Source organism: Pristis pectinata, chromosome 44 (genome assembly GCF_009764475.1).
Source record: "Pristis pectinata isolate sPriPec2 chromosome 44, sPriPec2.1.pri, whole genome shotgun sequence".
NCBI lineage: Eukaryota > Metazoa > Chordata > Chondrichthyes > Rhinopristiformes > Pristidae > Pristis > Pristis pectinata.
Window position 1 is genome coordinate 1,049,307 of NC_067447.1, and position 18,996 is coordinate 1,068,302.

The 18,996-nt window shown below is 58.5% G+C and overlaps 2 protein-coding genes across 20 annotated transcripts in view; both read left to right on the forward strand.

Annotated features, from left to right (window-relative positions):
- Nucleotides 1–2,628, forward strand: part of LOC127566653 (E3 ubiquitin-protein ligase ZFP91-like) — a 46,275-nt gene extending 43,647 nt beyond the window's left edge. Inside the window, 3 exon segments of the mRNA XM_052009168.1 lie at nucleotides 1,594–1,693; nucleotides 2,297–2,321; nucleotides 2,323–2,628. Of these exon segments, the coding sequence (XP_051865128.1) occupies nucleotides 1,594–1,693; nucleotides 2,297–2,321; nucleotides 2,323–2,496 (299 nt within the window). The 3' untranslated portion in view covers nucleotides 2,497–2,628.
- Nucleotides 2,629–11,053: 8,425 nt separating this feature from the next.
- On the forward strand, nucleotides 11,054–12,751 carry LOC127566676 (uncharacterized). Of its 19 annotated transcripts, none has more exons than XM_052009202.1 (4): nucleotides 11,380–11,878; nucleotides 11,910–11,940; nucleotides 12,034–12,218; nucleotides 12,250–12,751. In XM_052009202.1, exons 1-4 carry the CDS (start codon nucleotides 11,717–11,719, stop codon nucleotides 12,565–12,567), a joined length of 696 nt encoding a protein of 231 aa, XP_051865162.1. In that variant the 5' UTR covers nucleotides 11,380–11,716; the 3' UTR covers nucleotides 12,568–12,751. The 19 variants fall into 19 exon arrangements, 11 of the variants coding, with proteins under 11 accessions (XP_051865166.1, XP_051865165.1, XP_051865169.1 ...); XM_052009208.1 differs by having other exon boundaries at nucleotides 12,157–12,218; XR_007955776.1 differs by lacking the exon at nucleotides 11,910–11,940 and having other exon boundaries at nucleotides 11,072–11,816; nucleotides 12,095–12,218.
- Nucleotides 12,752–18,996: the final 6,245 nt, after the last annotated feature.

Consider the following 18,996-nt stretch of genomic DNA (forward strand, 5'->3'; position numbering starts at 1 on the left):
AGTCTCTCCAACCCCTCTATCGTATCTGCCTCCACCCCTTCCCTTGGCACCCACCGCTCTGTCTTTTAAAAAAAACTTGCCCTCCGCACATCTCCTCTGAACTTGTCCCCCCTCTCTCTCACCTTGAATGCACGCCCTCTGGTTTAGGTTGGGCACCATCTCGGCTCTGTGTCGGCTTGTGTTTTCATGCACGTCTGCTCCCTGTTCCCCCAACCCCCCCTTCCCTCCCTCTGCTCCCCAAACAACCTCCCTCTGCTCCCCAAACAACCTCCCTCTGCTCTCCCCTCCCTCCCTCCACTTCCCCAAAGCCCTCTACCTCCCTCACAGCCCGTCCCAAGCCCCCACCTCTCTCTGTGTCAAACAAAACTTGCCATCCGCACACCTCCTTTAAACTTTTCCCCCCTCACTCACCTTGAAAGCAAGCCCTCCTGTGTTAGACATTTCGACCCGGGGCGAGGGGGAGAAAGATACCGGCTGTGTTGCCTCTTCTATCTACGCCTCCCGTCGTCTTACAAACCTCTCCCCTCTGCCTCCACCGCTCTGGAGGGAACAACCCGGGTCTGTCCGACCTCTCTTTATAGCTCACGCCCTCCAGTGTTTGACATTGCCACCCCCTGGGGAACCATAGAACAATACAGCACAATACAGGCCCTTCGGCCCACAATATTGTGCTGACCTTTAAACCTCGCCTAAGACTTTTTAACCCCTTCCTCCCACATATCCCTCTATTTTAAATTCCTCCATATGCTTATCTAACAATCTCTTGAATTTGACCAACGTATCAGCCTTCCACCACCACCGCAGGCAGCGTATTCCACGCCCCAACCACTCTCTGGGTGAAAAACCTCCCTCTGATATCTCCCTTGAATTTCCCACCCATTACTTTAAAGCCATGCCCTCTTGTATCGAGCATTGGTGCCCTGGGAAAGAGGTGCTGGCTGTCCACTCTATCTATTCCTCTTAATATTTTGTACACCTCTGTCATGTCTCCTCTCATCCTCCTCCTCTCCAAAGAGTAAAACCCTAGCTCCTTTAGTCTCTCCTCATAATCCATACTCTCCAGTCCAGGCAGCATCCTGGTAAATCGCCTCTGCACCCTTTCCAACGCCTCCACATCCTTCCTATAATGAGGCAACCAGAACTGGACACAGTACTCCAAGTGTGGTCTAACCAGAGTTTTGTAAGGCTGCATCATCACCTCACGGCTCTTAAACTCGATCCCACGACTTATGAACAGAAGATCCCAGCTCTCTCCTCCATCCATGCCTCCCGCCGTCTTATAAACCTCTCCCTTCGGCCTCCGCCGCTCCGGAGAGGACGACCCGTGTCTGTCGGACGTCTCCTTATCGCACTGCCCCATGACTGTCTCTCCCCACCCTCCCTCTCCGCCCCACATCCCCCCCCCCCGCCATTCCCCCTCTCCGTGCCGTTCCGGCCCCCATGACACCCCTCCCTCCGACCAGTCCCCTTTGTCTGACCCCACGCCTCTCTCCCTCTCTCCCAGCACCCCTTCTCTCACCCCACCCCAGCGACAGCCCCACCCGTCTGACCCACGCTCTGTCTCTCTCCCCGCCCCCCCCCCCCCCCCCACAGATCAGCGGGACTACATCTGCGAGTACTGTGCCCGTGCATTCAAGAGCTCGCACAACCTGGCCGTGCACAGGATGATCCACACGGGCGAGAAGCCTCTGCAGTGAGTACCACCCACGTGCGTCCGTCCGTCCGCGGTACGGACCCGCTGTGTCCTGGGGACTCCCTCCCCTCCCATCCGGCTCCTGCTCCCTCTAACCCACTCTCCACACCCACGTACTCTCTCACCTCCCCCCCCCCCCCCCCCCCCATTAATTAGCCTCCCTCCCTCCCTCTGTGTCCCTGCTGCCCCTCACCCCCTCCCTCTGGGCACTCCCCCTCCCTGCTCTCCCCCACTCTCACCCTTCCCCCCCCCCCCCCCCCCGCTCTCCCTCTGGGTGCCCCTCCCCTCATCCCTAGGTCTAGGTCTCCCCTCTGGGCGCTCAACCCGCCCTCCCCACTCTCCCTCTGGATAATCTCCCTCCCCTCTCTCCCTATGGGGCCACCTCCGCTTCCCCCACTCCTCCCTCTGAGCACCCTCTCCCCCCCCCGGGCGCACCCCCTGTTCCCGCACTCCCTCTGGGTGCTTGTTGTCCCCCTCGCCCTCTCCCCCCCCAATCCCCCCCCCCCCCAGCTCTGTCTGCACCCCTTCCCCCTCCTCGGTGTGACCCACCCACCTCACTCAACCTTACTCCTCTCTCCGCCTCTCCCCCCGCCACCCCTCCAGGTGTGAGATCTGCGGCTTCACCTGCCCGGCAGAAGGCCTCCCTGAACTGGCACATGAAGAAGCACGACGCCGATGCCAACTACCAGTTCTCCTGCACCGTGTGCGGCAAGAAGTTCGAGAAGAAAGACAGCGTGGTGGCCCACAAGAGCAAGAGCCACCCCGAGCTGGTGATCGCGAGGCTTCTGGCAGAGAACACATGAGATCGTGCAGTCCTAGAGTGGCACTCCCTCCCCACCTCCCTCACCAACCCCCCCCCCCCCCTCCCCCCCACCCTCCAGCCCGGGACAGGGCAGGTGATGGTCACCCAGGCACTGCTTTTCCCTCACCTCCGGTGGCCTGAGGGTCGCAGAGAGGACAGCACAGTGGTTGCGGCCAGTGGGTGGAGTGTGGTGGGGTTTGGGGAGAGGGGGTGTAGGGTGGTGTGGTGGGGTTTCAGGTGGGGGAGGGAGGTGTGGTGGGGTGTACGTGACAGGTGGGGTGTTTGTGTTTGCACGTGCCTGCCTGGAGGGGAGTGGTGAGCGCGCCGCCATGTCCTCTGCGGGGCAATTCATCCACGGTAGTGCGTGTGTGTGCACATCATCCACTAGAGGGTGTGTTGTGGCGTGTGTGCACTTGTCCCCTAGAGGGTCTGTGTGTGGTGCGTGCACTCATTCCTGGAGGGTGTGTGCGCGCGCTTGTCCCGCTGGAGGGGGTGGTGTGTGTGTGCGTGCCCTCGTCCCCCCGAGGGGGTGTGTGTGTGCTCGCCCTCGTCCCCCCAAGTGAGTGTAATGTGCGCCCCCGTTCCCCTGGAAGACCCCGGCCCGGCCCTCCCCTCCCCTCTGACCCAGAGTCTGCGCTGCCCCCACCAGCCCCCTCCCCAGCGCCCGGATCACGATCCCCCTGCGGCGGGGCAGGCGGCTGCACACCCAAGCTTGCAGGGGCCGGGGAGCGTGGTCCTGAATGTCTGCGAGGCGGTGCACCGAGGGCGAGGTGCCTGTTTCTCCCCACAACCCCCCCCCCCCCCCCCCCCCCCCCACCCACCCGCACCCCTGAGCTGTAAATATCTGCAGCCAAAACCCTGACTGGCAGTGGGCGGTTGTTGTTGTACTGAGCTCGAGATGACAGGGTCTTGTTACAGTTCCAAGTTACTGGATTACATAGAAGAAAACCATAGACTCCACTGTGAGCACTGTTTAGTCAAATAAATCTGTATAATTAACTATTAAAAAAGAGCAATAAACACAGTATTTTCTTCCATTGCGTTGTCTTTTTGCAGACTCACGGGCGCCCTTCCCGTCTGCCTGAACTCCCGGCCAGATCGGTCTTCCCCGTGGGTCCTGTTCTCTCCCTCGCCTGCCTGTGCGAGTGGCCGGCGCTCGGTGGTCGGCTTGTTCCCCGCGTCCGCCTGTATTGGCAGTGAGTGTTCGGCGTGGGCCTGTTTCTCCCCCCCCCCCCAGCTCCCGCCTGTACCCGCGGCAGGTGTTCTGCGTGGGGCTGTTCCCCGCGTCCGCCCGTAGTCGTACTGAGTGATAGGTGCGGGCCTGTTCCCCCCCCCCCGCGTCCGCCTGTACCCGCGGTGAATGTTCTGCGTGGGCCTGTTCCCTGTGTCCGCCTGTACTCAAACTGAGTATTCAGTGTGGGCCTGTTCCCCGCGTCCTCCTGTACTCGTGTTGAGTGATTGGTGTGGGCCTGTTCCCACGTGTCCGCCTGTACTCGTGTTGAGTGATTGGTGTGGGCCGGTTCCCCGTGTCCGCCTGTACTCGTGTTGAGTGATTGGTGTGGGCCTGTTCCCCGTGTCCGCCTGTACCCACGGCGAATATTCTGTGTGGGCCCTGTTCCCTGCGTCTGCATGTACCCGTGCGAGTGTCCACTGTGGGCCTGTACCCGCAGTGTCTGCCTGTACCCACAGTGAATGTCTGGTGTTCTACGTGTGCCTGTTCCTTCTGTCTGCCTGTTCTCACAGCGAGTGTTTGGTGCTCCACGTGCGCCTCTTCCGTTCGTCTTCCTGTCCTCTGAGTGTCTGTTCTTCTGCATTTATTCCCATTGTTTGCCCACACCTGCAGCGAGTGTCTGGTGTTCTGTGCACCCTTCCTCTGCCTGTACCCACTGTTTCTGCTCTGTGTGTATCTGTTCCCTTCAGCCTCCTGTGCTCACAGCGAGTGTCTGGTGTGGGTGCGCCTGTTTCTTCTGTCTGACTACTCTCAGCGGGTGTTCTGTATCCACCTGTTACCTTTGTCCGCCTGTACTCACAGTGAATCTTGCTGTTCGACATGCGCCTGTTTCCCCTCGTCTACCTGTACTCACAGTGAGTGCCCAGTGTTCCATGTGCACCTGTATCCCTCATCCGCCTGTACTCAGTGTCTGGTGTCCCATGTGCGTCTGTTTCCCTTGTCCGCCTGCACTCGCAGCAACTGTCTGGTGTTCTTTGCACTCGTGAGTGTCTGGTGTTCTGCCAGCGCCTGTTTCCCTTGTCTGTCTTGTACCCACAGCGAGTGTTCTGTGCCAACTCAGCTCCCTGTGTCTGCCTGTACTCTCAGCGCGTGCCTGGTGTTCCGTGTGCACTATTCTCTTCCCCTGCCTGTACTTGCAGTGAGTGTTCTGTGTCCACCTGTTCCCTTCCTCTGCCTGTACTCACAGCGAGTGCCTGGTGTTCTGTGTCCGCCTGTTCCCTTCCTCCACCTGCACTCACAGCCGAGCGGTGTTTCTCTGTGCACCTGTTCCCTCACCTCTGCCTGTACTTGCAGCAAGTGCCTGTTCTGTGTATACCTGTTCCCTTCCCTCCGCCTGTACTCACAACGAGTACCTTTTGCACCTGTTCCGTTCCTCTGCCTGTTCTGTGCCCACTTGCTCCTTTCGTCCGCCTGTATCCGGCGAGTGGTGATCTGTGTGCGCCTGTTCCCCTCCCACTGCCTGTACCCACTGCGAGTGCCTGGTGTTCCGTGCGCGCCGGTTTCCCTCCTCTCCCTGTACTCTCAGCGAGTCCACTGGCGCTCTGCATGTGCCCTGTTCCCTTTTCATATTGCCTGTGGTCCCAGCGCACAACATTGGCCTGTCCTCGTCACCTCGCCTGTACTCCCACTGAGTGCACTGAACACCTGCCCTAGGCACCTTCTAACCAACCCCCTCCCCCAGCGACTGTCCGCCGCCCCGTGTAAGCCTGTCCTCCCCCACTGCCCATTAATCTTCACTGACCTTCCTCTCCTCCGTCCCCGAAAAGATGTCCAGTTTTGGTGTTTCCCCGTCACCTGCCCTCCGTTTTCCCCCTCTTCCCCCAAGTTCTGAACTGCACCCAGACCCAAGCACTCCTGGGTTACTTCTCCGGCGACGTTCCGCGCCTCCTCGGCAGATCCCACCCTGGTCCCCAACCCCGACGCCTTCTCGTTATCAGAGACGTTCACGGGGGTCTGAGCTGCGAGGGCTCTGCCTCTGCCCAGGTTCACGGAGTTAACTTGATCTCAGAGAACTTCTGCTGGTTAGAACAGAGAGATTCAGGAGGGACTCTCACAGTGAACGGTGGGGTCCCAGGGAGTTTGTGAAACAGAGGGACCCGGGGTAGGACTCTCACAGTGAACGGTGGGGTCCCGGGGAGTGTGTTGTGGAACAGAGGGACCCGGGGTAGGACTCTCACAGTGAACGGTGGGGTCCCGGGGAGTGTGTTGTGGAACAGAGGGACCTCGGAGTACAAGTTCACGGTTCCCTGAAAGCAGGCACGCAGGTCGACAGGGGCGGTGAAGGCAGCGTTCGGCACGCTGGCCTTTGTCGGTCGGGGCACTGAGTCCAGGAGCCGGCACGTCACGACACAGCCGTACAAGGTGTCGGTGAGACCGCACTCGTGAGGACTGCGGGTGGTTCTGGTTGCCCAGCTTATTGGAAGGGCATCGTGAAGCTGGATAGGGTGCTGAGACTGGACTGGACTGGAGGGCTTGTTATAGGGAGAGACCGGACAGGCTGGGAATGTTTCCCTGGAGCGTCGGAGGCTTGCGGGGGTGGGGGGGGACCCTACAGTGGTTTATAATATCACGGGAGGCTGTAATGTCAGTGTGTTCCCCCCAGAGTAGTGGTGTCTGGAACCAGAGGGCACAGGTTTCGGGAGAGAGGAGTAAGATTTAAAGGGGCAACATTTCCCCCCAACGCAAGAGGGCGGTGGCTGTGTGGAACAGGCTGCTGGTGGGTGGGCGGGGGGGAGTGGTTGAGGCAGGTGCGATCGCGGGGTTTTGAAGACGGGACAGGGCAGGTTTTGAGGGAGATGGGCCAAACGCCAGGGGGTGCAAAATGACGCTGGCTTGGATGGGGGTCCCTGGTTCGGCGCGGGCTGAGGTCCGTGTGGAACCGACCGGAGGTGCCCACCGTGACATTCGGGTGTGACGGAGTGGGGCGGGATCTGTTATCTGTTCTCATACTGTACTCTCCAGTGCGCTGTGCAATGTGTCACACTGGTACTCGTAATCAAACTAATCCCTTCTGCCCGCACAGTGTGCACATCCCTCCGTTCCCCGCGCGCGCACACATGCCCTGTCTGAGAGCCTCCACCCCCACCCCTGGCAGCACACTCCAGGCACCCACCGCTCTCTCTGTGGGGGGGGGGGGAAGAACCTTGCTCCCTGCACATCAGGCACAGTAGTGTAGTGGTTAGCGTAACACTATTACAGCGGCCCGGCTTCAATTCCTGGCCGCTGTCCATAAGGAGTTCGTACGTTTTGGCCCGTGGGTTTCCTCCGGGTGCTCGAGTTTCCTCACACGTTCCCAAAGACGTCCGGGTTAGGAAGTAGCGGGCATGCTATTTGGCGCCGGAAGCGTGGTGACACTTGCGGGCTGCCCCCACCCCAGAACACTGTACGCAATAGGATGCATTTCACAGCGTGTTTCGATGTACTTGTGACTAATAAAGAAATCTTATCCTTCGAACTTTCCCCCTCTCACCTTAAATGCACGCCCTCTGGTATTAGACGTTTCCACCCTGGGGAGGAGAAGATACCGGCTGTCTACTCTATCTGTGCCTCTCGGAAACCTCTATCAGGTCTCCCCTCAGCCTCCGCCGCTCCAGAGAGAACAACCCAAGTCTGTCCGACCTCTCCTTATAGCTCGTGCCCTCCGATCCAGGCAGCGTCCTGGTGGACCTCTCCTGCACCCCTCTCCAGATCCCCCACGTGCTTCCTGTAATTAAACGGCCAAACCAATTAAACTAGTAGTAAAACTAATCGCTTCTGCCTGCGCAGTGGCCATCTCCCTCCGTTCCCTGCACATCCACATGCCTGTCTGAGAGCCTCTCCAACCCCTCCCTCGTATCTGCCTCCCGACTCCACCCCCAACCCCTGGCAGCACGTTCCAGGCACCCACCGCTCTCCGTGTTTAAAAACAAAACTTGCAAAATCAAGTAACAAGCGACCGCAGATGCTAGAATCCGGACGAAAGATGCGGTGACACTGGAACAACTCAGCAGGCCAGGCAGCATCCGCGGAGAAAAGCAGGCGGTCGACGTCTCGGGGTCGGGGGCCCTTCTTCGGGACTTGAGGTAGGAGAAGGGGGAAGCCCGATTACATAGGAGGGAAAAGATAGCAGTGAGAGGTAGATAGAAGAGGGGGAGGCGGGGTGGGCACGAGGTGGGGATAGGCAGGTGCGGGGGAGTAGGGGAGAGCAGACCCACCGGTGAGGAGAGAGAGGGGGAGAAATGTCGAGAGAGGCTCGGGAAGGGAAGGGAAGAAGCCTTGCTGAAAAGAGGGGTGGGGATTACTTCCTGTGGGAGAATTCAATGCTCATGCCAGCCCCTTACATCTCTCTCACCTTAAATGCACACCCTCTGGTACCAGACATTTCCACCCTGGGGCGAGAAAGATACCAGCTTTGTCTACTCTACCTACGCCCCTCACAAACCTCTGTCAGGTCTCCCTCACCCACGAGGAAGTGGTTGCAGCTGGTCCATTAACAACATAGGACATGGAAACATAGGAAACCTACAGCACAATTCAGGCCCTCCGGCCCACAAAGCTGAGCCGAGCACCTGAGAAATTACTGGGCTTACCTGTAGCCTTTTATTTTCCTCACCTATCCAAAATTTTCTTAAAAGACCCTATCGTATCCGCCTCCACCACCGTTGCTGGCAGCCCGTTCCCCGCACTCACAAGTCTCTGAGAAAAAAACCTACCCCTGACGTCTCCTCTACACCTACCCCCCAGCACCTTAAACCTGTGTCCTCTTGTGGCCAACATTTCAGCCCTGGGGAAAAGCCTCTATTCCAGCCGATCAATGCCTCTCATCATCTTATACACCTCTATCAGGTCCCCCCACATCCTCCGTCACTCCAAGGAGAAAAGGCCGAGTTCCCTCAACCTGCTTTCATAAGGCATGCTCCGCATTCCAGGCAGCATCCTTGTAAATCTCCTCTGCACCCTCTCTATGGCTTCCACATCCTTCCTGTAGTGAAGCGACCAGAACTGAGCACAGTGCTCCGTGGGGTCTGACGAGGGTCCTATATAGCTGCAACAGTACATCTCGGCTCCTAAATTCAATTCCCCGATTGATGAAGGACAATACACCATATGCATTCAACGCTGAAAGGACACTTGGACGGGTCCGTGGATCGGAGAAAAGGCTCAGGGGGGCTTCTTGTAGTGGGAAAGGACGACTCGGGCCGAATGGCCTGTTTTCCATGGGGTGTGATGCTGAGCCCCCGGTCTCTCCTTGCAACTGTGACCTCGACAGCCTGAGGCATCGGGGGGAGGAAGAGGTAGTGTCCGGGGTGGGTGTGGCAGGGTGCATTGTGGAGGGTTGGGGCTGTCATGGGACAGCACCGCCCGGTACCTGGTCGAAAGACACACCGCTGTCAATCGAGGCCTGGCTGCACCCCACCCATCAGTGCACACCTGACCATTGGCCCCTTTGAGCACCTTTGTGCTTGGCCTTGGGCCATTGGCCTTCTTGAACTACCTGGGCGAGACACTGGCCACTGGTAAGGTGTGCGCTTTGACAGGGTTAGAAGCGTCCCAAGTTAGTATTCCTGGTCGCATGGATCCATGCCTCCACTGAGTCAAGGGGTGGCAGGTAGCGTATCGCTTTTCCTTGATTGCTTGTACCCAAGGTCATTGTGTGTGTATTTTACCCTTGTTGCGATTTTCCGATGCTCACTATCACCAGTGTGTGTGTGTGTGTTGCCCCATCACCTTTTCCCCGTGTTTGCTTTCTAAATAAATTATTTCACTCTAAGACTGTGTTCAGAGTCCTTGTCCTTTGAGACCCAGGGAGGGGGGAAGGAGAAGAGAGAATGAACGCAAAGCAGATCCGCGGCACACGAGCGCTGAGAAGGGGTGAGAAATCGGTGGGAACGGAGGGGGACCAGGCTGGTGCAGTGGGGCCGCTGCCTCTCGGCGCCGGAGACCCGGGTTTGATCCTGACCTCCGGCACTGTGTGTGTGTATGGAGTTTGCACCCTGTCCCTGTAACCGAGTGGGTTTCCCCTCATGCTTCCCAAAGACGTGCGGGGTCGGTGGGTGAATCGGTCGCTGCAGATTGACCCCCCACCCCCCCAACTCCCTGCAGTGCTTGGGTGAGAGGTTGGAATCTGCGGGGTGTTAGAACGCAGAACGCCGAAACTACCCCCCTCACACCTTAAATGTATGCCCTCTGGTACTGGATCGCTCAGTAACGGGGAAAAAAGATATTGCTAATTCACCCTGATGATTTTATACACCTCCAACAGATCGCCCCTCAGCCTCAGCCGCCCCAGAGAAAAGAGCCCAAGTTTGTCCGACGTGTCCTGATACCACATGCCCTCTAATCCAGGCAATGTCCCGGTAAACCTCCTCTGCACCCTCTCTGAAGCCGCGACATCCTTCCGCTAGTGAGGTGACCAGAATTGCACGCAGTCCTCTAAGTGCGGCCTAACCAGAGTTCTGTGGAGTGACTCCTGTACTCAATACCTGGATTAATGAAAGCAAGCCGCCTTCACCACCCTGTCTACCTGTGCAGCCACTTTCAATGAGCCACGGACTTGCACCCCAAGGTCTCTCTGCTCTTCAACACTGTGAAGGGTAGGCGGTTGTGTGGGATTAGTGCAAAAGGGAGAGGGGGGGGGGGTGAAGAGATGAGGGGAAACAAGAGGGGCGAGAGTGAGGGACGGAGGAGGGACACGTCGATGGTGGGAAGGGGGCGGAGGAAGTGTGTTTGAACCTGTGCGGGTGGGAATAAGGCGGGGGTAGGGTGGGGTGAGGAGGGGTGGGGTTGGGGGTGCGAGGAGGGTGAGAGACTTGAGGGATGGTGGACAGGGAGGTTAAATGGACGAGCTGGGGGGGGAGAGAGAGAGAAGCGGGGTGGATACTGAGGGGGGAGGGATTGGGGTGCGGGAGGGAAGGGGAGGGATTGGGAAGGGGATGGGATTGGGGCGCGGGAGGGACTGGGAAGGGGAAGGGGTCGGGGCGCGGAGGGGAAGGGATTGGGGGAGGGAAGGGGTCGGGGCGCGGGGGGGCGACGGAAGGGATTGGGGGAGGGACTGGGAAGGGGTCGGGGCGCGGGGGGGAAGGGGAGGCACTGGGAAGGGATTGGGGGAGGGAAGGGGTCGGGGCGCCGGGGGGGGGGGAGGGGGAGGGACGGAAGGGAAGGGTCGAGGCGCGGGGGGAAGAGGGAGGGACTGGAGGGGAAGGGGTCGGGGCGCGGGGGGGAAGAGGGAGGGGAGGAAGGGGGGGTCGGGGCGCGGGGGGGACGGAAGGGATTGGGGGAGGGACTGGAAGGGGAAGGGGTCGGGCGCGGGGGGTGGGGGGAAGGGGAGGGACGGAAGGGATTGGGGAGGGACTGGGAAGGGGAAGGGGTCGGGGCGCGGGGGGGGTGGGGGGAAGGGGGAGGGACTGAGACAGAAGGGGACTGGGTCACAGACTGAGATGGGCAGTGGAAGAGAGGAGCGGGGATGGCGAGAGAAGGGGATCGGGGGAGGGCCGAGTAGAGAGATGGAGCCGTCCGGTTTCACAAGTGGGTTTATTCCGACGCGGGACAGCAGACCGTGTACCCCGGGCGAGGGGACTCCCCACGCTCCCCTTCCCCACCTCCCCCCCCCCCCCACCCACCCCCACTTCCCACGGTGGTCTGGGGCGCTCCCAGCTGGTAGGGTGCCCCTGGGAGGGAGCACCCGCCCCCCCCCCCCGCCAGATTCTGCTCAGCACCCTGGGGACAAGAGGTTAGAGCCGGCCGCCGCCAGACGCACCTCTCCCCACCCAAACCAGTGCGTCTGAGTGAGAGGGGACGTCTCCCCAACCTCTGCCCTCCCCGTGAAATCATCCCCACACCCCTCCTTCCAGGTCCCTCGTACTGGGACTTCACCGGACCCTTCCTGGGGGTGCTTCCCCCACACCCCTGGGGTAGTCCCGGGCCGTTCCGAAGTCCCCTTCCTGTGTGTGAAGCCCTGCCGTTCCCTTGGGCCTGTTCCCTGTCCCTGGAGGTCACTCCTTGGTGCCGCAGGATGGGTCAGTCCATCTTCCAAATCTTCTCGGCCGAAGTCGGGTGTCTGGGGCGGGGTGAGGTGGACGGAACGGTCTGCTGGTCCCGTCCCGGCTGCCCAGGTCTCTCATTGGCCGTGTCCCGGCTGCCCAGGTCTCTCATTGGCCGTGTCCCGGCAGCCCAGGTCTCTCATTGGCCGTGTCCCGGCTGCCCAGGTCTCTCATTGGCCGTGTGCCGGCAGCCAAGGTGTCTCATTGGCCGGTTCCCGGCTGCCAAGGTCTTCCATTGGCCGTGTCCCGGCTGCCCAGGTCTCCTATTGGCCGTGTCCCAGCTGCCCAGGTCTCTCATTGGCCGTGTTCCAGCCGCCCAAGCTCCTTACTTGCCAGTTCCAGCAACCCAGGTCTCTCATTGGCCGTGTCCCGGCTGCCCAGGTCTCCCATTGGCCGTGTCCCGGCTGCCCAGGTCTCTCATTGGCCGTGTCCCAGCAGCACAGGTCTCTCATTGGCCGTGGCCCAGCAGCCCAAGTCTCTCATTGGCCGTGTCCCGGCTGCCCAGGTCTCTCATTGGCCGTGTCCCGGCTGCCCAGGTCTCTCATTGGCCATGTCCCAGCAGCACAGGTCTCTCATTGGCCGTGTCCCAGGTGTCCAGGTCTCTCACTGGCTGTGTCCCTGCACCTCAGGTCCCTCATTGGCTGCGTCCCAACAGTACAGGCTCCTGATTGGTGAGTTCCAGCATCCCAGACGCCCCACTGGCTGCAGCCCAGTCCCTCATTGGCTGTGTACAACCTGCTCGGGTCTGTCACTGGCCCTCCTTCATCAGCAGTCAAAGGGTATTGGCCACGTCTCAGCAGCCCAAGTCTCTCATTGGCCGTGACTCAGATGCCCAGTCTCCTCATAGGTCGTCTCCAAACAGACGAGGCATCTCCAGCTTCCACGCTGGCTATCTTCCAGCTCCCTGATTGGCCGCGTCCCAACAGTCCAGGCCCCTCATTGGTCGGTTCCAGCAGCCGAGTCTTCTGATTGGCCATCTTCCAGCACCCCTCGGCCTTCCCCTCTTCTCTTTCTCCTTCCCCCCCCCCCCCCCCCCCCCCCCCCACACCGGCCATGCTAGAGGAACCCCAGCCCCTCCTTGGCCCTCTGCGCCTGGTAGTCCTTCAGGCTCCTCTTGGGGGGCAGGAGGCCGGGGCTCAGGCCGGGCCTCCTCTTGGTCCCGGGCCGGCCGTTGCCGGGGGCGACGGGGCACTGGGCCCGCTGGTCGGAGGGCGATTGGGCCTGGTTGCCGGGGGCGACGGGGGCACCGGGCCCGCTGGTCGACGGAGGCCTGGTCGCCGGGGGCGCCGTCGGCCGGGGAGACGGGCAGGTCGCTGTCGTGGGCGAACTTGCAGTTGACCCCGTAGCGGCAGCGGCCGTCCTTGCGGTAAGCCAGGCAGACCCGGGGTCCCCCGGGCCCCTGCTCGCCCAGCCGGCCCGTCAGGCGCACGTGCTTCTGCAGCAGCTGCAGCCGCTCCCTCCGCTCCTGGGCAAAGGGGTTGGCGAAGACCCCGGCCGCCTGGGGCAGGGCCCCCTCCAGCTCCGGGGGAGGGAGCCTGGCCGCCTCTCCCTCTTCGTCCTCCTCCTCCTCCTCCTCGTCCTCCTGCGCCTCCGTCCTCCGCCTCGCCTGGGCCCTGCGGGCAGAGGGAGTGGGGGTGAGGGGTCAGTGCGGGACAGAGAGCCTGATGCGTCGTCACCCTCCCCATTTCACGCCCCCTCCACCCACCAACCCCTGCCATCCCAGAGAGCCAGACAGCATGGAAACAAGACTGGCCAATCTCGTCCCGGCCCCGTTTCCCTGTGAACTTTCCCTATTCCTGCATCTGTCCAAACATCTTCGAAACACTGTCGTTCTACCCACCTCGAGTGCGGGATGTAGCACTTTTGGGAAGGCAAATGGGGGGGTTGGACTCTCACAGTGAACGGTAGGGTCCCGCGGAGTGTTGTGGGACAGAGGGACCTGGGGCAGGACTCTCACGGTGAACGGTGGGGTCCCGGGGAGTGTTGTAGAACAGAGGGACCTCGGAGTACAGAAGCATGGTTCCTTGAAAGTGGCGTCACAGGTAGACAGGGGCGGTGAAGAGGGCGTTCGGCACGCTGGCCTTCATCAGTCAGGGCACTGAGTGCAGGAGTCAGGAGGTGGTGTTGCAGTTATACAGGACTCTTTGTGAAGCCGCGTTTTGGGATACCGTGTTCAGTTTCGGTCACCCTGCCTTTCGGAAGGTGCCATTAATGTGGCAAGTGTGCAAGGAAGATTTACGAGGATGTTGCCGTTTCTCGAGGGATTGAGCTTTGAAAGAGAGAGAGAGGTGGGGGGTTGTGCAGGTTGGGACTTTGGAGCGCAGGAGAATGAGGGGCGATCTTAACAGAGGGATCCCATCTGGCTGAGGCAGGAGTCTTGGTAGGTATGGACCAGTTGGGCCGAATGGCCTGTTTCCGTGCTGAGTGACCTTGACTTGCCCAGTTCCCCTGGCTACTCGTCCCCACCGCGCTCTCTCACCTTCAACCCGTGCTCTCTCGTTTCAGACTGACCTACCCCGGGAGAAAAACATGGCGACCGTCCGCCTGATCTGCACCCCTCGTGAGGCTATAAGCCTCCGGAAGGTCACCCCTCAGCCTCCGACGCACCAGGGAAAACATTTTCCTGGGCCTTTCCTGTCCCTTCTTGCCTCTCAAGCCCTCCAGTCCTGGTGATATTGTTTCTGATCCCTCTCCCGCTCACTGACGCCCTTCCTGTAGCCAGGGCGACCGGAACCGGTTAGGAAGTTGCGGGCGTGCTATGTTGGCGCCGGAGGCCTGGCGACACTTACCATAGAACCATAGAACAATACAGCACAATACAGGCCCTTCGGCCCACAATGTTGTGCCGATCTTTAAACCTCGCTTAAGACTATCTAACCCCTTCCTCCCACATATCCCTCTACTTTAAGTTCCTCCATATGCTTATCTAACAATCTCTTGAACTTGACCAATGTATCAGCCTCCACCACCACCGCAGGCAGCGCATTCCATGCACCAACCACTCTCTGGGTGAAAAACTTCCCTCTGACACCTCCCTTGAACTTCCCACCCATTACCTTAAAGCCATGCCCTCTTGTATTAAGCATTGGTGCCCTGGGAAAGAGGCGCTGGCTGTCCACTCTATCTATTCCTCTTGATATTTTGTACACCTCTATCATGTCTCCTCTCATCCTCCTCCTCTCCAATGAGTAAAGCCCCAGCTCCTTTAGTCTCTCCTCATAATCCATACTCTCCAATCCAGGCAGCATCCTGGTAAATCTCCTCTGCACCCTTTCCAATGCCTCCACATCCTTCCTATAATGAGGCGACCAGAACTGGACACAGTACTCTAAGTGTGGTCTAACCAGAGTTTTGTAGAGCTGCATCGTTACCTCGCGGCTCTTAAACTCGATCCCCCGACTTATGAAAGCTACATAAGCTTTCTTAACTACCCTATCCACCTGTGAGGCAACTTTCAGTGATCTGTGGATGTGAACCCCCAGATCCCGCTGCTCCTCCACACTGCCCAGAATCCTGCCATTAACCTTGTACTCCACCTTGGAGTTTGTCCTTCCAAGGTGTACCGCCTCACACTTCTCCGGATTGAACTCCATCTACCACTTGTCAGCCCAGCTCTGCATCCTATCAATATCCCTCTGTCAGCTTCGACAGCCCTCCACACGATCCGCAACACCACCGATCTTTGCGTCGTCCGCAAACTTGCTAACCCAGCCTTCAGCCCCTCATCCAAGTCATTAATAAATATCACAAAGAGCAGAGGTCCCAGAATCGATCCCTGTGGGACACCACTCGTCCCCCAACTAGTAGTTGCAGGCTGCCCCCAGAACGCTCTACGCAAAAGATGCATTTGGCTGTTTCGATGTACATGTGACTAATAAAGATATCTCGTCTTAAGTGCGGTCTCACCGACGTCCTGCACAGTTAGTCACAGAGCAATGCAGTGTGGATACAGGCCCTTTGGCCCACCCAGGCCATGCTAACCACTTAACTAGTCCCGATTTCCTGCGCTTGGTCCCATATCCCTCCAAGTCCCACCCCCACTTGTGTGTCCCCTCCCAAGTGCTTCTCACGTGATATTACTGTAGCTGCCTCACCCGCTTCCTCTGGCAGCTCGTTCCCTACACTCACCACCCTCTGCGTGGAAAAAGTTGCCCCACGGGTCCCCTTCCCCTCTCCCCCTGAACCTCTGCCCACCTCCCCCCTTAGTTTTGGATCCTCCTACCCCATCTGACCTATACCCTTCATAATTTTCAACATTTCCGCAAGAGCCCGGGTAGCTCAGTCGGTGCAGCATCCGACGTTAAGTCTGAGCGTCCAGGGTTCAAGTCCCCGTTCGGGCGCTGAGTTTACAGGGCAGGCACGGGAGAGGTTAGCGCAATGCTATTACAGCGCCAGCAACCCGGGTTCAATTTCAGCCGCTGTCTGTAAGGAGTTTGTATGTTCTCTGCGTGGGTTTCCTCCGGGTGCTCCGGTTTCCTCCTGCATCCCAAAGACGTAGGGGTTAGGAAGTCGTGGGCATGCTGTGAAGTGTGGTGACACTTGTGAGCTGCCCCCAGAACACTCGACGCAAAAAGGTGCGTTTCACCGTGTGTTTTGATGTACATGGGACTTATAAAGACATCTTATCTGCTGCTACGTTCCAAGGGATAAAGACCTGGCCAAAGTCTCCCTGTGCCTCAGGCCCTCGTAAATCTTTCTCTGCACCCTTTCCTGCAACAGGGTGTCCGAGACTGTGCGCAGTGTCTCCAAGTGCGGCCTCACCGGCGACTCGTACAACTGCAGCATCGCGTCCCGACTCCTGCACTCAGTGCCCTGACCGACGAGACCCAGCGTGCTGTACGTCTTCTACACTGCCCTCTCTACTGCCTCAAGGGAACGTTGACTTTTAGATTTCTCTGGCAGCTCATTCCAGAGACACCCCACCCTCTGGATCGAACATGACGTTCCGGCTCCTGAACATCAACTGCCCATTCACACTAATCCAAATTTCATCCTACATTAATATTCCCTGCTGCACACAATGACCCAGGGGAAGATAGCAAACTGGATTCACAGCTGGCTCAACGCCAGGTAGCTGAAGGTGATGATTGATGTTTCTCGGACTGAAGGCCTGTGTCGAATGGTGTGCCACAAGGGTTAGTGCTGGGATCCTGGTGATACTACCCTGTATTGTTATTGTGTTTACCTGTACTACATCAATGCACTCTGTACTAACTCACTGTAACTGCACCGTGTAATGAATTGACCTGTACGATCAGTTTGCAAGACAAGTTTTTCACTGTACCTCGGTACAAGTGACAATAATAACCCAATACCAATTTAAATAGAACACAGAACACTACAGCACAGTACAGGCCCTTCGGCCTACAATGTTGTGCCGACATGTTATCCTGTTCTGAGATCTATCTAACCCTTCCCTCCCACATCGCCCTCCATTTCTCTATCATTCATGTGTCTATCCAAGAGTCTCTTAAATGTCCCTAATGTATCTTCCCCCACCGCCTCTGTCGACAGTGCGTTCCACACACCCACCACTCTCTGTGTAAAGAAAAAACTTACCCCTGACGTCCCCCTTATACCTTCCTCCGATCACCTTAAAATTATGTCCCCTCGTGTTAGCCACTGTCGCCCTGGGAAAAAGTCTTTGTCTGTCCACTCGATCTATGCCTCTTGTACACCTCTATCAAGTCACCTCTCATCCTCCTCCTCTCCAAAGGGAGAAGCCCCAGCTCGCTCCACCTATCCTCATGAGATGTGCTCTCCAATCCAGGCAGCGTCCTGGTAAATCTCCTCTGCACCCTCTCTGAAGCTTCCACATCCTTCCTATAATGAGGTGAACAGAACTGAATACAATACTCCAGGTATGGTCTGACCGGAGTTCGAAAGAGCTGCAACATCACCTCGCGGCTCTTGAACTCAATCCCCCGACTAATGAAGGCCAACACACCGTACGCCTTCTTAACAACCCTATCGACCTGCGCGGCGACCCTGAGGGATCTATGGACGTGGACCCCAAGATCCCTCTGTTCCTCCACACTGCTGAAAGTCCTGCCACTGACCTTGTACTCTGCCTTCGAATTCGATCTCCCGAAGTGTCTCATTTCACACTTATCCAGGTTGAACTCCACCTGCCGCTTCTCAGCCCAGCTCTGCATTTGGTCAATATCCTGTTGTAATCTGCAGCAAACTCCTACACTAATTTGGACAATTTGGATGGTTTGCAAAATTATGCTGAAATAGGTGGTTTTGTAGATTAGTGTGCAAGGTTATGGAAAAATTGTAGGGGGATCTTGATCTTGTGTGGGCTGAGGACTGGCAAAAGGCTTTCAATCCAGATACACGTGAGGTTTTGGCACTTTGGGAGGTCAAAGCAGGTTAGAACTTGCGCAGTGAACGGTAGGGCCCTGCGGAGCGTTGTGGAACAGAGGGACCTTGGCGTGCAAGGCCACAGTTCACTGAAAGCGGCGTCACAGGTAGACAGGGCGGCGAAGGAGGCGTTTGGCACGCTGGCCTTCGTGAGTCAGGGCGCTGCGCGCAGGAGTTGGGAAGTCACGTCGCAGTTGTACAGGACGTCGGTGAGGCCGCACTTGGCGTGCTGTGTCCAGCTTTGGTCGCCCTGTTCCAGGAAAGACGTTGCTAAGTTAGAAAAAGCACAGACAAGATTGACCAGGATGTTGCCTGGACTTGGGGGCCTGAATTACAAGGAGAGGTTGTGCAGACGAGGGCTTGGTTCCCTGGAATGTAGGAGGATTTTGGAGGCGACCTGATAGAAGTGTACAAGACCATGGACAGGGTCTTTTTCCCCAGGGAAGAGGTGTTAAAACCAAGAGGTTTAAGATTTAAAAGGGAATTTAATGCAGACAAGTGTGAGGTTTTGCATAATAAAAACCAAAACCAATACCAAACACCCCTCCCCACAACACCATCCAACACTCGATCCTACTCCCCTGCCCCAGCCCTGGGCTCCTGCCAATAGTCTCTCACAGTGGTCCCTCATCTCATCTCTTCCTCGCCAGCCCCACGATGGCACAACCCCACCCACCCCCCGCCGACATCTCCCGCCTCACACACCACCGTGCCCCCTCCCTCCCCTGGTCCAAACTCTGCCCCCAATTCCCACCCCCCCTGGGGCTGGTGCCTGCCTCAAGTTGTTCACCCAGCCTGGCCTCTGTCCCCTCCACAGCCCCTGCTCGCCACCGGATGCCCTCCGTGACCCTTGCCGCCCTTTCTTCACCTCTCTGGACCCTTCACA